This window comes from Psammomys obesus, unplaced genomic scaffold (assembly GCF_907164565.1).
Source record: "Psammomys obesus unplaced genomic scaffold, mPsaObe1.curated_primary_1811, whole genome shotgun sequence".
Taxonomy (NCBI): domain Eukaryota; kingdom Metazoa; phylum Chordata; class Mammalia; order Rodentia; family Muridae; genus Psammomys; species Psammomys obesus.
The window spans coordinates 1,982,249-1,997,043 of NW_026596443.1; the positions used below are offsets into that span (position 1 = coordinate 1,982,249).

Below are 14,795 nucleotides of genomic sequence, written 5' to 3' on the forward strand. Positions count from 1 at the left end.
CCCACACACACACACACACACACACACACACACACACACACACACACACAGAGAGAGAGAGAGAGAGAGAGAGAGAGAGAGAGAACATGTAGAAGTTCATTCTCTCTTTCCACTACATATGTCTGGAGGGTCAAACTCATATCATCAGACTTGGCAGCAAGCACCCTTAGTCACTGAGCAATTTTGCCTGCCTCACCCCATTTTCTACTCATCTATCTGCCCCACCTTCAGTCACACACAGACTGTACAATAGCTTCCTTAAGAAGCCAAGTGGCTGTCCAGGTTCCCAGAGAGCTCTGCAGGAGGGCAGGGCGGGCCCTGGATGTTAGCCTGAGCAGCCTTGGGAATCCTCCCTGACATGTGGTGTTGCACAGGAAAGCCATGTGGGGCTGGGAGCCCTGCCAATTCCCAATTTTGGGCTTTCCACTCCATTCTTTCTGCCCCAGAGAGGATTCCCAGCCCTGATCTCAGCAGCTTTAATTTCACACAAATACTTGTCCAGCCCAGAAAAACGTTTTGGGCCCTGATCACCACAGTGGCTTCTCAAATACTTACACAGCCTCCTGGGGAGGAAAGGAGGGCTTGGCAAGAAGGCGATGCAAAAAACACAGGAAAAGGGGTTCCCCCAGAAATTCATGAGGAAAATTTGTGCTTGAGAACAGGAGACACAGCCCCAACCAAATGGAGAGTGCTCTTAGTCTTAGAATCAGACTGAGCACATGAACTGGGAGAGGTAAAGAGAATGTGAATCTGTGAAGTCACTGCCTGCACCCATGCTGGGAGTTGCAGGGCCTGCTCAGGGTGGGCAGGACAGAGTCAGTCAGCAGCAGTGTGCATTGGTGTCTGCTATAAGCCTGTGCAGGACTGCACCGGGAGGAGTGAAGCCTAGTCTGCAAAAGTGTGGCTCCAGCATCAAAGGACCTGGGTCAGCCTCCTGTCTACACCAAAGATGGTGTGGGTAGAGGCATCTCTTATCAGAGCAGGCTCAGTCCCAGAAAGGGCGGGTCTAGGTCAGATATCATGAGGGATTTCCCAGCTGTCTGAAATATGATACCTTGCCAAAGAAGGTGGGTGAAAAGCCTCTCCCAGACAGATAGTTCAAGGGAGAAGTTTCTTGAGGTGGATTGAAGGCAGTTCTTTTCTGGTGCATGAGAACAGACATTGGGGTACATTTCAAGATCTGGGTATGGAGCTCAGTGGTAGAGAGATTACCTGGCTTACAGATGACCCGGCTCCTTTCTCAATCCTCACCTCTAAAATAAAAATGCATCTTCAAGTCCTACTTAAAACACTGGTCCAGCTTCTAAGGAGAGGAGTAGCTTAAGATCAGAGGGTCTGCGGGACTGAGCCAGCTCCTGCTCCTGACCAAATGCTGTGCTTTCAAGCAGTATAGAACACCTTTCCTGTTTCAACACCTCCCATTCAACATAGACACAAGTAGGAGCCGTGGGGTCCTGGACTTCCAGCCCTGAGATGGAGGGACAGACTCAAGTTAAATGTAAGAGGACACTGGACTAGACAACAATCTTCCCCCCAGAGTGACAGCTTCCCCAGGGCCTGTCTTTATCACCCCATCCCCCTACTCCACTCCAGCTCTAACATAGGGAAGAGAAAAGTTCCCAGAGCCTCCACCCTCTTTATCCCTCTGCTTTGCCACCTTCCTGCACTGTATGCATGTGCTTCCTTCTAAGCAGTGTCATATTCCCGGTACTCACACCTTTGAGCTAAATAAAAAGAGCAAAAGCCCTACTTCTAAGGGTAGATGCAACTGTCTGCCTCAGCCAACAGGGGAACACCAATTTTCTTTCCCCCTTGCTGAAGGTTCAACACAACAGGTTAAAAGTCAAAGTAGGAGGAGCTGGGGACATAGTTCAGGTGGTAGGGCACTTGCCTAACATGTACAAAAGCTTTGGGCTTGACCCCCAGCATCATATAAAACACAGCAAGGCAGTACAACATTTTAATCCCAGCATTTAGGACAATCAGAAATTCAAAGTCATCCCTAGCTACAACAGCAAGTTTAGGCCAGCCTATCCTGCATGAAACCCTGTCTCAACAGGAGAAAAGGAAGGGGCTGGAGAGATGGCTCAGTGGTTAAGAGCACTTGTTGCTCTTGCCGAGGACCTGGGTTCAGTTCCCAGCTCGTGGCTCATGGCCAGCTTTAACTCCAGTTCCAGGGGTCTGATGGCCTCTTCTGACCTGCTCTGGCACCAGACATGAACATGGTACACTTACATACATTCTGGTAAAACACTCATCCATATAAAACAAACAAACAAACAAACAAATAAATAAAATCAAAGTAGGAACCAGGAATGGAGCATGCAGAGGTTGAGGCAGGAGGATCACTGTGAATACAAGGCCAAAAAATGAACAAAAATCCCCACTCACCTCAAATTAGAGGCTGGAGTGGGATTCAGAGGTAGAGGGAATAGAGGCCACTATTCAAATAGACAAAAAGACAAACCAAACTCAGAGGACACACTGTAATGCTTGGGTGAGTTGCTGCTGAGCTGCCAAGGTGCCCAGCACAAAGGTTCCACACCTGGGGGAGAGGGAAAAGCAGGGAAGGCTCTTAGGTCCAGGGACCTCCCCAAACTCTCCTATCCAGAGCTCTAACGCCTGCTTTGTACAGTGTGCCAGTGAATTCACACTCCACTCTCGGTGAGGAGGGGCTGGATAGCTAAGGATTGGCAGAGTACGAGGTTGGGTGGGGATAGTTCTCCTAGCCCAATTCAGCTCTAGGCAAGAAGCTTAAACCAGACAGGGAAATTCCAGGGTGCCAGAGGCCTTCCTTGTTGTGTGGGGGAGGGCATTTTTACCCTCCAGTTTTCCCTACTCTTCCCATCCTCTTCCTCCAAATGTTCTAGAAGCCCTTCTCACTCCTCCAGCAAGCACTAAGAATTTCTCCAGTGAAGCCACTGGCCAGGCCCACACTGCTTGCATCAGGGCAGACAGTCCCTTTCTAGCTGTTGGAATCAGGCTGTGCACATGTGCCCTTCCCTCCCTCCAAGATATTACTCACACCTTAGATGAGTGCTAGCAGCTTTACTGCAGGTGTGAGGGCTCAACGGACCACAGAAGCCTGGTCCCTGCAGCCAGGCCCAGAGAAGTTGCTAGGAAGGAATTCAGCAGCCCTAGGAGAGGGGGAACAAAGTCCAAGGAGAAGGCTAGGGGCAGAGGCCATGATGAGAGGTTGTACCTTTCAGATTCATGAGCTCTGCCAAACTGACATTCCAGAATGGACTATAAACATTAGAGAGGAAAAAAAAAAAAAAAACAAAACAAACCAAAACAAAGTAGCCAGGTGCCTGTCTTCCCAGGACACCTATCCCATCCAGCTCTCCCTTTTCTCCAATACTAACATTCCTCAAAACCGTGTGCGTGCATGTATGTGTGTATGTGTGTGTGTGTGTGTGTGTGTGTGTGTGTGTGTGTGTGTGTGCATGCGCGTGCGTGTGCATGTGCGTATGGTCATGCTTCTATCTGCTGGAGAGCAGGGGGAAGGCATTAGAACTTTCTATATTACCTCACCCATTTCTATGCCAGCATGTTTTATTATATAAATAATTTTAGTGTTAGAAGGACTAACAGTAACTCAGATGTGTCACAAGGGAACATTCAATGGGTGTGCACCAATGTTTTTTTCCAGATTGATAATGCTACTAGAAATTTCAGGTCTGAGGTTACAGCTTGGTGATAAAACTTGTCTAGCATTGGCAGACTTGTAGCTTGCTCCCCGGAAGCTTTCTGGAGATGGTGGTGGAGGGGGGATTTTGATTTATTTCAGTGGGCCCTGTGGAGGAAAAGCCCAATCCCAGTATGGTGCAGGGAGTGGGAAGATGGCTACCTCTAAATAGTTCATGGAGACAAGAACACAGTAAAACCGCAGCGATCTTATGGTGATGGGAGCTGTCAATCCAAATTTTCATATGAGTGAGCTCCAAATCATAACTTGGTGTGTTTTCAAACAGATTCTTCTCCTTCTGGCTAGTCCCCAAAAGAATCCCATCTCCCTAAACCCAACAGCTACTCAGTAGTTAGGGAAGGCAAAGATGTTCGAATTGTTAACTAGCAGCACTCTGGAAGGGGCGCAATCACCACACAGCACAGCCGTGTGGGAGTATCGGGGGCAAGACTTAGATGACACAGAGGGGAGGGGTCTAGCTCAAGCTCCCAAGCCTCTTTCTTCCCAGTCAGTTGTTAGGGTTAGGGGTTCTTCATCTTAGATCCTGTGCTGTGTGCTCCCTCAACACTATTCTTCTCCCACATAGAACAATGGTAATAAATATTTTAGAATTATATTTCATTTGTGTACAACTTCTATTGGTTTGTAAACTCTGTGGGAGGAGGGACAGTTCCTGCTGTCATGGTCACCAATGTGAGGTCATCTACAGTGTAGGTGCTAGTTGCTGCAAGTTTGTTGGAGGCATATCAGAGGACCTTAACTGATGATTCTGTGGGGGTGGGGGAGAATGATTTGGTGGGCTAGATATGGAATATGAAACAGAAAGTCCAACCAACATTTATCTTACCCAAATCTAACAGAAATTGTCTTTAGCCATTTGAAAGAATCCCTGTCAGTGATTTATAGTTTATTTAAAGCTCCCCCTCTGACATTTCTTCTCTGTGCCCAGAACTTTTTCCCATTTTCTAGCCTACCTGCTCCCTAGAAAACGCTTCTCCTAAGTAGGGCAGTATGACAGAGAGGCGTAGAGAAGTCTCGATGGAAGAAAGAATCCATACTTCTATCTAGTCCAAAGTCTCTCACCCAGCACCCTCCTTCCGCACCAACGAGCACTGAGACTGTGAACGTGCCTCCTTGGCTGCCCCCAAGGCAGGGCCTAATTCCAGGCTTACCACATGTTCCTTCCCCAGAAGGCCCTGAGACGGGGCCCGAGGGGCAAGCTCAGAGGATAAGGGCTGTCTTCCAGACCAAGTCACCTGACCTGCTCTGCTCTGTGGGACTTAGAGAGGTTTCTGGAAATGGGGCAGAGAGAAAAGATGAAAAAATACATGGGGGTGTGGAGGAATTAGTGTTGAAAATTTGAAGTGGCTGGGTTACACAATGACGCTCTGTCACGAGGGAGAGGATGAGAGAAAATGGAGTGGGAGAGGGACCGTGCAGCCCAGCCCTTCTCAAGGGTCCACAGGCAGTTAATGATTTCTTAATAGGGGGAGGGGAAGACTTTTTCTCCAGGGGTGTACCCATTGGTAAGGTATTCATGCTCCTGTAAATAGCCTGTCATCCATGTTTGTGTAACAACTCTAATGAAAGTCAATGGGTCATTAGAAGAAGAGGAGGAAGATATGACGACATGGAAGTAGAAGGGAGACAAGTTGGGAAGATGAAGTGATCAAGAGGAGTGAGATAGTGACAAGAGAAGGTGATGGTGAATGTGATCAAAATCCATTATACATATTATAAAAATGTGGTAATGATGTCCAAGATTAGATATAATTAATACTATAATATTATAAACATTTGTTTTTGTTTTTTTTTTTAAAGAAGGGAACTGGAACTGGGAAAGAAGCAAGATAATGAATAGTTCCACTGGTGCAAAACACCGAGTCCCTCTACTGATAAGCCGACATTCACAAAGTATCCTGATAACTCTCACCCCCCGTGTCTTAACTTTTGTTTATGCAAAGCCATAAAGACTAATAACTTGGGGCTAGAATGATGGCTAGCACTGGCTGCTCTTCCAAAGGATCTGGGTTCAGTTCCCAGTACCTGCATGGTGGATCACAACCATCTGTAACTCCAGCTCCAGAGGCTCTGATGCTCTATTTGAATTCCACAGGCAACAGGTTTGCACATGGTACATATACATAGTATGCAAACAAGACACTGCCACACACAACATCAAACAAACAAAACAAACAAATAAAAATGAGTAAATAAATAAACAAATTTAGACTGGAGTCTGTGGCCTCTTCCACATCTTCCATGCCCCTTCTTATTTCTCTAAATGTCCTTCCTCTTTTCTGGTCACCCTGTCAACTTTGTGGCCAGTCACAGTTGAATGCTGAGGACCCAGGACCAGAACCCAGGACCACCCCCTGCCCAGGTCCTCCTTACTCTACCTACTTTAGACTTAGAAGCAACTGCTACTCCAACACATTAATGCAATGTAGAAACAGTGGCAGCATGCACACTGGGCCCAACCCCACATTTTATCATGGAAATGCAAAACTAGGGCTGGAAAGATAGCTCGCAATTAAAAGCTCTTACAGCGCCTGCAGAGGATCTGGGTTCAGTTCTCAGTATCAATTCACAATTGCATGTCACTCTAGTTCCAGGGGACACCAACTTCTGGGATCTTCAGGCACTGGCATACATGATATACATAAACTCATTCACACACACACACACACACACACACACACACACACACATACACACACACACACACACACACACACACACACATCTTTTAAAGTGCTAAACCAATTTTAAGTCCTCTGTACTTCTGTATGCAGGCAACAGAACATTAATAGGCTGTGAGCCAGAAATAGAAACTGCTCTTTCGTTTTCTACCTGGTGCAAAGACCTCAGGCAGGTCATTAAAACCCTTTAGCCTACATAGAGAATACTAAAATTAAGTGCTAGTCAACAACAAACTTAATAAAAAAGTAAGAATAAATAATTAAAAACTAAGTCCTGTCTGCTTCTAGAATTGGATAAATAGAGGCTAACAGAATCATGTTAGTATCAAAAATCCCAAATTCCCTTAAGGCTCCTTAATAGTGCTAGCTACACTAAGCATGCTGTCAATCCAAGCAGAAATAAAAGAATAAGGGTAGTAGTCTATTTCCCTAACCACTACCACTTAACCCCACCCCCCAGGAACTGGGCTAACTTCAAACATCCAGGCTCATAGACCTTCCACTCTCCTGAGTGACAAGGACTTTGAAGCACTCTATCCGGGACTCCAATCTACTCAGACTTATTTCATGTTGGTTTCTAACTAGAATCTGAACTCACTCTCATATCTTTATTCCCATTATTCACCTGCAGGAGCCTCCTACTGGTGACAAATCTTAACAGACTGTCTTCTTTCAGAAGGTAAATTGTCATAGCTATATGAAAGGATGAGAGAAATGGGAGGAAGGTCTGGGTCCTGCTCTGAGAAGCCCCAGGGTCTAGCTTACTGGATCCCTGAGTTCCACTTTGTGAAACATCTGACCTGAACAATAAAAAGAGGAAAACAAAAAGATCCAGCTTCAGTTCAGATATAGGTCTGTAAAGTTAAAACCTGCATTGTCTCAGGAAAGCACAAGGTACAGACTTTCCTCACAGCCCACACTGTAAGAGTCACTGAAAAAGTCGCTTAAGGGACAGGCTTGGTGGTGCATGCTTGGATCACAAGTTCCAGGCCAGCCTTGGTGGCAGAATGACACTGTCTCAGAGACCCAGGAGGCGATGGTGGGCGTGGTCCTGCATGCCTGCAAATTCCAGCAGGTGGAAGGCTCAGACAGGATAATTGGTTTAAGCCTGAAACCATCCTGGGCTCCAAAGTGAAACCTTGTTTCAATAAATAAATAAAAATGAAAATGAAAAACTTTAGCTGGGAGGAAGTGGCCAATGTCTAAAGGGTAGTATCAGACACCAGCTAGAAGGCCCAGGGAGCTGCCTGAAGTTTGGCAACTAAGCACTGCCATCTCAGCCAGGCCGAGCAGCTGTCGTTACATGTTCCTTAGCTACGTCACAGATTACGATTTTTCGAAATTCACAGGCACTCATATTCCAGCAAAATCTCCAGGCTCACGGGCTCTGTTTGATTTATTCAGTACTTATGATCAGCGTGTGCACACATGCACTGTACTATTTAATTCCAGTAGCTCTATGGGCTAGATGTATACAGTTTTTCAAATATCTGAATTCAAAGCTTACGAGATATATACCAGGCCTGTAAACCCATCTACTTGGGAGACTGAGGCAGGAGAATCAGGAGCTGAAACCCTGCCTATACTACAGAGTGAGTTCAAGTCCAGCCTGGGCAATGTAGTAAGAATCAGTGGGGCAGTTGTGCAAAGCCCTGGATTTGATCAGACAGGGTTAAAAAAACATCACTAACCCCAAGACAGAAAACAGCAATTGACGCAAAGACATGCTTATGATACACCATCCCATTTCTGTGTACTTAGATGGTTGGAATACTGCTTCCATCGCCTTTTCTCAGCCACTGAACTTTAAGATAAATGTGAGGAAGAACTCTATCTTAAGCTCTTCTGTAATCAAAGACTGACAGAATGGGGGAATTGATTAAGATACAGATAAGTGCATCTACATCACAAATAAGTTCTCTCCATCCTGTCAACTGACAGGTAAACAGGAGGAGAGAATGCTTTGTAGAATCACAGTTCCTAAACACAGCAGGGGAAGAAAGCTCTTTATGGCTTCCCTCCTTTCAGCGCTATAGAGGACTGTACTCCTCCCACCAGGTGAAAACCAGCCCATTGGGTCTCCAGAAATGTACCTTCCCTAGAAGATGGAAAATAATATTTCAAAATCTTGGTTACTGTCATCCAATCCCCAGCCCTTAAAATGGCCTTTACCTTCTGTCGGGGAGGTTTTCAGTCTAGTGCAGATATCCTGTACACCTCCATAGTGGGTATTGATCTGGGTCACTGCATCAGCTGCACGGAGCTCCATGAGCTTCCTCATGTCCATCAGTGTGCAGCCAAACTCCCCTTCATTGCTCTCAGCTACTGAGTTGGCTGGCAAGCTATGTCCTGATGGGTTCGTCATTTTGCCTGCAGTTACCAGACTCTCAACCAAAGAAGATGTAGAGTTTCCCTCCAACTGATGAGTGTCTCTTGCCTTCTCTTCCCGTTTCTTCCCCTTCTTTCTTCTCTGGGGGCGCAGTTAGGGGATAAATTGACAATATCTTGTGCAATACGCTTCAGAGTAGTAACACCAAGCCTAGATCCTTTTTTCTATATCAAGTCTACTTGTGAGAGGAGGAAGAGGTTGGGGGAACCTAGTAGAAGACGGACTTGGTGTCACGACGATTGGTGTCCTCTGGGTGGTGATGGAAATAGTTGTGCAGAGTAGGTAGGTTCCTAGCTTAGACTACTTGTCCATATAGAAGTGTAAACAGGATAAGTATGTTACCATGGAGGCAACCTTAGCAACAACCAGCAATCTTGATGATAGAGCAGCAGCGTCAGGAGAAAGAGGAGGGCTCCCTGGATAATGATGACAGCTAGGTCTCTGGAATAGAGATGCAAACAAAGACAAAAAGAAACAATTAGAACAGCCATGAGGATCCAGGATTTGCAAGGTACTTTCCAGCACCAGGGTTTAAATGACAGTTGGTGTCTGAACGGAACTGACAGCTGAGGCCTAAGCTGTGTAGCCAGTCATGGGTGGCCCTGTCCACTGATGATATATCGGATTTATCTCAGAAACACCATCTTTAAGTATTACTTCTTCCAAACCAAGGCACACAAATTAACTTAAGAAACTTGCGTATAAAGGTCATAATTTCTAATGCTTCCCTCACCCCAGGGGCTGACTTATCACAGAATACTTTAGTTTGTCCTTACCTGTAAGATGTGAGAAGAATAAGGAAAGGAACCTAGATCGATTAGCCATATTTTCCCCTACTCCTAACACATTTACAAATCAGGAAGACAGGCTGATAAAAGGTCTCTTAGAATACTCAGCCTTCAGTGGCATGAAAATTTGGAAACCTATGGCAGTTTTATGGCACCAAATTTTGGTTTTACGGCTAAGCCCTCCCAGAGGTTTTTCCTGGTAAGGAAAGAGTAAAACGCTCCAGCGGTTTATGATACAGGGTAGATTCAGTTTTTCTACAAGGGGCAGGTAGACCTCTGAGGAAGAAAGATAGTAAGCCTGAAGCCTCTGAGCATTCAGGTTTCTTCAGTGTAAGAGAGATAAGAGAGCTGTCAGTTCAGCCTGTGCACAGACTGCAACACCGTCATCAGAGTGAGGGAGTACCAGGCTCCTGTTAGCACAGTGACACATCAGAGAGGCAGGCATTGCTCCCCCAGCAAGACAGATGTTACCTGGAGCACATACTGGCTGAGGCATATGGGCACAGTGAAGTGTACGTAAGGATGAGCGGAGCGGAAGGTGGCATAGAGACTGTGCTCAGCTGCAGACAAGGGCTGGCTACATGTCATACATTGGCCTCTCCAACGTGAGGGGTTCAAATATATAGGGCCTCATTCTGGTTAAATAACCACCCTGCAATTGAGTTATGTTACCAATTGGCTGGGTAATAAACAGTTGCCTTTCTTGCTTTCAGAAGGTGAACAAAACCCAAGAGTCATCAGAGAAGGACTGGTTCTTTTTTATTAATTATTTTCTCTAGAAATCCCATTTGACCAAAGCTCCTGCTGCTCCAACCAATCCTGTTTCAGGCAGGTTCCTCTGGGATGAAGGATGTCACAACTCTCCCTCTGCCCTAGCCACCTTCCCAATAGTCTGTCTTATAATAAGTTAGGCAAGCAGGGAATCCTGAGGAAAAGAGATCTGAAAAGAGCCTAGGGCAGTGGGTCTGCTCCCTCATTCAGGCTGGAGAAGGGGCAGAACCAGTGCTAGCAGTCCCCTCTCATTCAAAGCCCTCAGAGAAAAGAGTTGAGGATAGCACAAGAAGGGGCACCCGTTAACGTAACGGTACTGTCACAATTGCCTCATTTTGTTCTTAATGATTTCTGTCAATTTTTTACTGTACCTAGTTGTACATATGCTTATAGGAAAGAGGCAAATGTTGGGCCAAGGTCTCTCATTGACCTAGAGCACCCCAATTAGACTAGGCTGGCTAGTCAGTGACCTCCAGAACCCCCTGTCTTTGCCTACCCATTGCTGGGATTACAAGCACATCCCACCACCCTGGCTATTTATGTGGGTGATGAGGTGCTGACTTTACCAAATGGGCTCTCCCTAGTTTCTGTGCCGAATTCTAAACTAAACCTTATCACCAGGTACAGTGGCGTCTATCTATAATCCCAGCTCTCAGGAGGCTGAGGCTTAGTCTGAGGTAAAGCAAGGCCCTGCCTCTAAAAGTAAATGCTGTAAGTATTTTCATTTAGGGAACAATCTTGCATGTTATGTATCCACAGGGTTCTGTTCTACTCAGAGCTCCAGTGGGTCTGTGGGAATGTATCTTCTCCTATCAACGGTCACAGGACTTTTTCCCAGTTTTGTTCTTCAAGCCTGGAAGGAATGAGAGGGACTATAGCAGCAAGAGACCCATCTTGACCCTTAACCTTTGAAGCAGATGTCCAGGCAGCTGGTGAGCATGAAGCTGAAAGTCAGATTTTACTTTACTTTTCTTTTCTACTCTTTTACTTCCTTCTATTCTTTTTTTCTTTCCTTCCTTCCTTCTTTTTGAGACAAATTTCTCTGTGTAGCCCTGGCTGTCCTGGAACTTGCTCTGTAGGCCAGGCTGGTCTCTAACTCAGAGATCTGCCTGCTTCCTGAGTGCTGGGATTAAAGGCGTAGGCAACTATTGCATGACAGATTTTTACTTTTCTTAATTTAATTTTTTTTCATTTTATTATTTTATGTATACGTGTATTTTTCTTGCATGTATGCCTGTACACCATTTGTAAGGCCTGGGATCCAAGGAGGCTATAAGAGGGTGTCAGATCCTCTGGAACTTGAGTTACAGATGGTTGTGAGCCACCATGAGGGTGCTGGGAATAGAACCTGAGTTCTCTAGTACAACAGCCAGTGCTTGTAACTGCTGAGCCATCTCTCCAGCCTGTACTTTTTTTTTTAAAAGACAGTCTTGCTGTGGAGCCAGGTTGGCTGTATGTTTATGATACCTGAGCTTCTGCACCTCAAGTTCTGGGATTACAGGTGTGAGCTATTACTCTCTGTGGAAGCTTTTTACTTTTTCTGTCCCTGCCTACCACAGTGTTTACTCTGTAAAGCCAGGGATCCTTGTACTCACCTTGCTCTCCATTGCACAGGAGATAACTTGTTTCTAGTAGACATTTAGCTGGTATTTTTATAATGAATGCACCAGAAGCACATTCAGAAACACACCCGTTACTTTCCCAATCACCTTCAGCAAGTCACTTAGCCTACTCAGGACCTTTAATTGGCAGAAGAATCAGCCCTACCTAATACATCATGCTAAGGAAGTAATAAAGGAAGGGGGTTCTGGACCTAATGAGCGAGCATTTCAGAATGTTGGAAAGATGTTGGGCGTTTAGCCTAGGGCTTTCAAGCAATGGAAGAAAACTTTACTTGATCTGAGCGAACTTTTGTTTTCTTATTCTTTAAGCAGCAGAAGGGCAATTGCTCCATGAATCTCTCCATTTTTCCTCTCCAGGGAGTACCAACCCTTTTAGAAAAAGAAAATTCTAAGGCAGCTTCCTTAACAATACCATGAACTGGGTTGCAATCACTAACAATGGTCATTAGCATCTATAGTCCTGAGCCTTAAGAGAATGAGAAAGGGCAGTCTAATCCAGTCTCTAAACCTTTCCTCAGGTTCAGAGAAATAAAGTCTTCCTCCCACACAGGCGGCCCATGGAAGCGCGCACAGAAGATCAGAAGGCAGAACGCTACAGAACTGCTTCAGGAGAGGCAGAGACATATACACGACAGGCCAGCTATCCAGCCATTAGTACAGAGGCCAAGGAGCAGTGTATGATGGAGACCTCAGGTTTCAGTGGGATCCACTGAAGTCCTGCTACACCGAGGGACACATGAGGTTTATAGAATGTGAGCTCTTGGTAACTGCTGAGCTTGCTCCTACCCTTATTAGGCAACTGCCAAAGAAGAATCTCCAGCCCAGGAGGTGCTGGCTCGGTCAGGTCAGGATTAGTCAGTCACTCGAAGGAAAGCATTCTGGCCTAGGTATGTTCTTGATCCTGTCCCCAGCTTTTTCTAACCCGGGGGCAGGAAGGCTGAAGTCTCATCCTTTCTTCCTGGGACAAGAAATCACATTACTTCATGTGCTCACCAGCCCTGCTTCCCGACCCACCTGGGATGCACGCCACCCACACCTCCTGATAAGCAGTGTGTAATGAGGCTCACTAGCAAGTACCCCAAGTAAGACAAAAACCCTATGATCCGGATCTCCAAAGCTGGACAACAGCCTGATAGTCTTTCCCTCCGTTCTGTCCGAGGACCCCTTCCTCCCAGAGACTCTCCTGGGTTACTGAAGAAGGCATTTGTTTCCACACTATCACCTGCCTGTGGAGGTGACAGAAAAGGTCATCTTTGTGACATGGAAGGACTCTGTCCCCTGATCCTCCCATGCCATAGGTGCCACTGAAACTGGATGAGGCACAGGAAACAAAGCACGCTTGGAAACAGAGGAAGGGGCAGAGGGGACCTGGGCTTGGGCTTGCAGCACTGCAGACAGACTTGCCTGGGATAGTAAGTGGCATAGGTCATTCTACCGGGGCTGCTTGAGAGAGCAGACACTCATGTCCTACTCTATTTCTGTCCCTTCCTCTGGGGCAAGATCTTTTGCTTTAGGGTGAGGTGTTAGTACTTGGGGATACTCTAGGAATCACTGTGAAGCATGGTGGGAGGGTGATGGAAGAAAGCCCTCTGGGTGGGTAAGAAGGCTGGTCCTGTCTACAGATGCACCAAAGTGAAATCTGAAGGCTGCTACTGAGGTACCCGTCGTCTTCTCTGACAAGTCCACCTCATACCAAACGAGGTTTCAGTTTTCTCACATTCAGGAGCAGGGCAGGGGTGAAGAGAGGTGGGAAGGAGGCAAATACTATATTTTTTAGTACATTCAATATGTTAGGTGCCATACATGTGAAAATGAGAATGATACTAAGTGTATATGATATGAAGGCAAATATTTTATAGCACCTAGTACAGTAGCTGGAAGGTCCTGGGTGCTGTGTACCCAGTAGCCATTATCATTATCACACAATCTGTGCCACCAAATGCTCATCAAAAACCTTATTTTACAGAAGACAAATTATGGCTTTAGAGAGCCAGCATTTGAGTCCTAGCCTGAACCCAAATCCACTCTACCTCAAAGACAAGACCAAAGTTACAGGAAAGTGAAAACAAAGCTATAGATTTATTCCCTAAACTGCAAAGGCCCATAGAAACCTACTGGTCCCTTGCTCATGACCCATAAAATAAAGGCTTTAAATAGGTGAGAGAAAAACACCTTTTGACTTTTCTAGGCTGTTGGTAGACTCAAAGCTCATCATGGAAAAACACTGCCCAAATTTTCCTCTCTCACCCACCCTGCATCACCACCCTGACACTATCTCAAAGCAGAATGAACTGAGCTCTAGATTGACAGGGCTCTAAGAGTCAGCAGTCTCCAGCTGAGAAGTGTGGCCTTACCTCTGCTCCGCATCTCTTGGTCTTTCAACCTTTAGTCACCTGTACTGAGGGGTCCTGCTCAGGTCTGCATCTCTCTGGTAACCCAACACTTCCCAAAGAGCTGTTTCCTCTCAAGAAAGCTGTCAAGTGGGCTGGGGAATATAGCTGAAGTGGTAGAGTGCTTGCCTAGCATGCAGGAGTCCCTGTGTTCCACCACCAGCACCATATATACCAGAGTCAGCATGATGGTGAACTCCTGCAATCCTAGCATGTGGGAGAGGCAGGAGATCAGGAGTTCAAATCCAGCTTCTTTACTGAGTCTGAGTTTATAGTTCTGCCTGGCCTGCATGAGACCCTGTCTAAACAAGGAACAAGAAGACCAACCAGATAGCTCAGAGGACAAAGGCACTTGCTGCCAAGGCCAATGACCTGAGTTTGATCTCTGGGACACACATGATGGAAAGAGAGAATGGACTCCCACAAGTTGTCCTCTGACCTCCAC

At 46.1% G+C, this 14,795-nt stretch overlaps 1 protein-coding gene across 4 annotated transcripts in view; it reads right to left on the bottom strand.

Moving 5' to 3' along the window:
* Atp2b4 (ATPase plasma membrane Ca2+ transporting 4) overlaps positions 1-14,795 on the bottom strand; it is a 99,317-nt gene that overhangs the window by 44,179 nt on the left and 40,343 nt on the right. For all 4 annotated transcript variants that reach the window (XM_055598060.1, XM_055598063.1, XM_055598061.1 and 1 more), the window contains one exon: positions 8,563-9,220. In XM_055598060.1, the coding sequence (XP_055454035.1) occupies positions 8,563-8,755 (193 nt within the window). In that variant the 5' untranslated portion in view covers positions 8,756-9,220. The remainder of the gene's footprint in view (positions 1-8,562; positions 9,221-14,795) is intronic.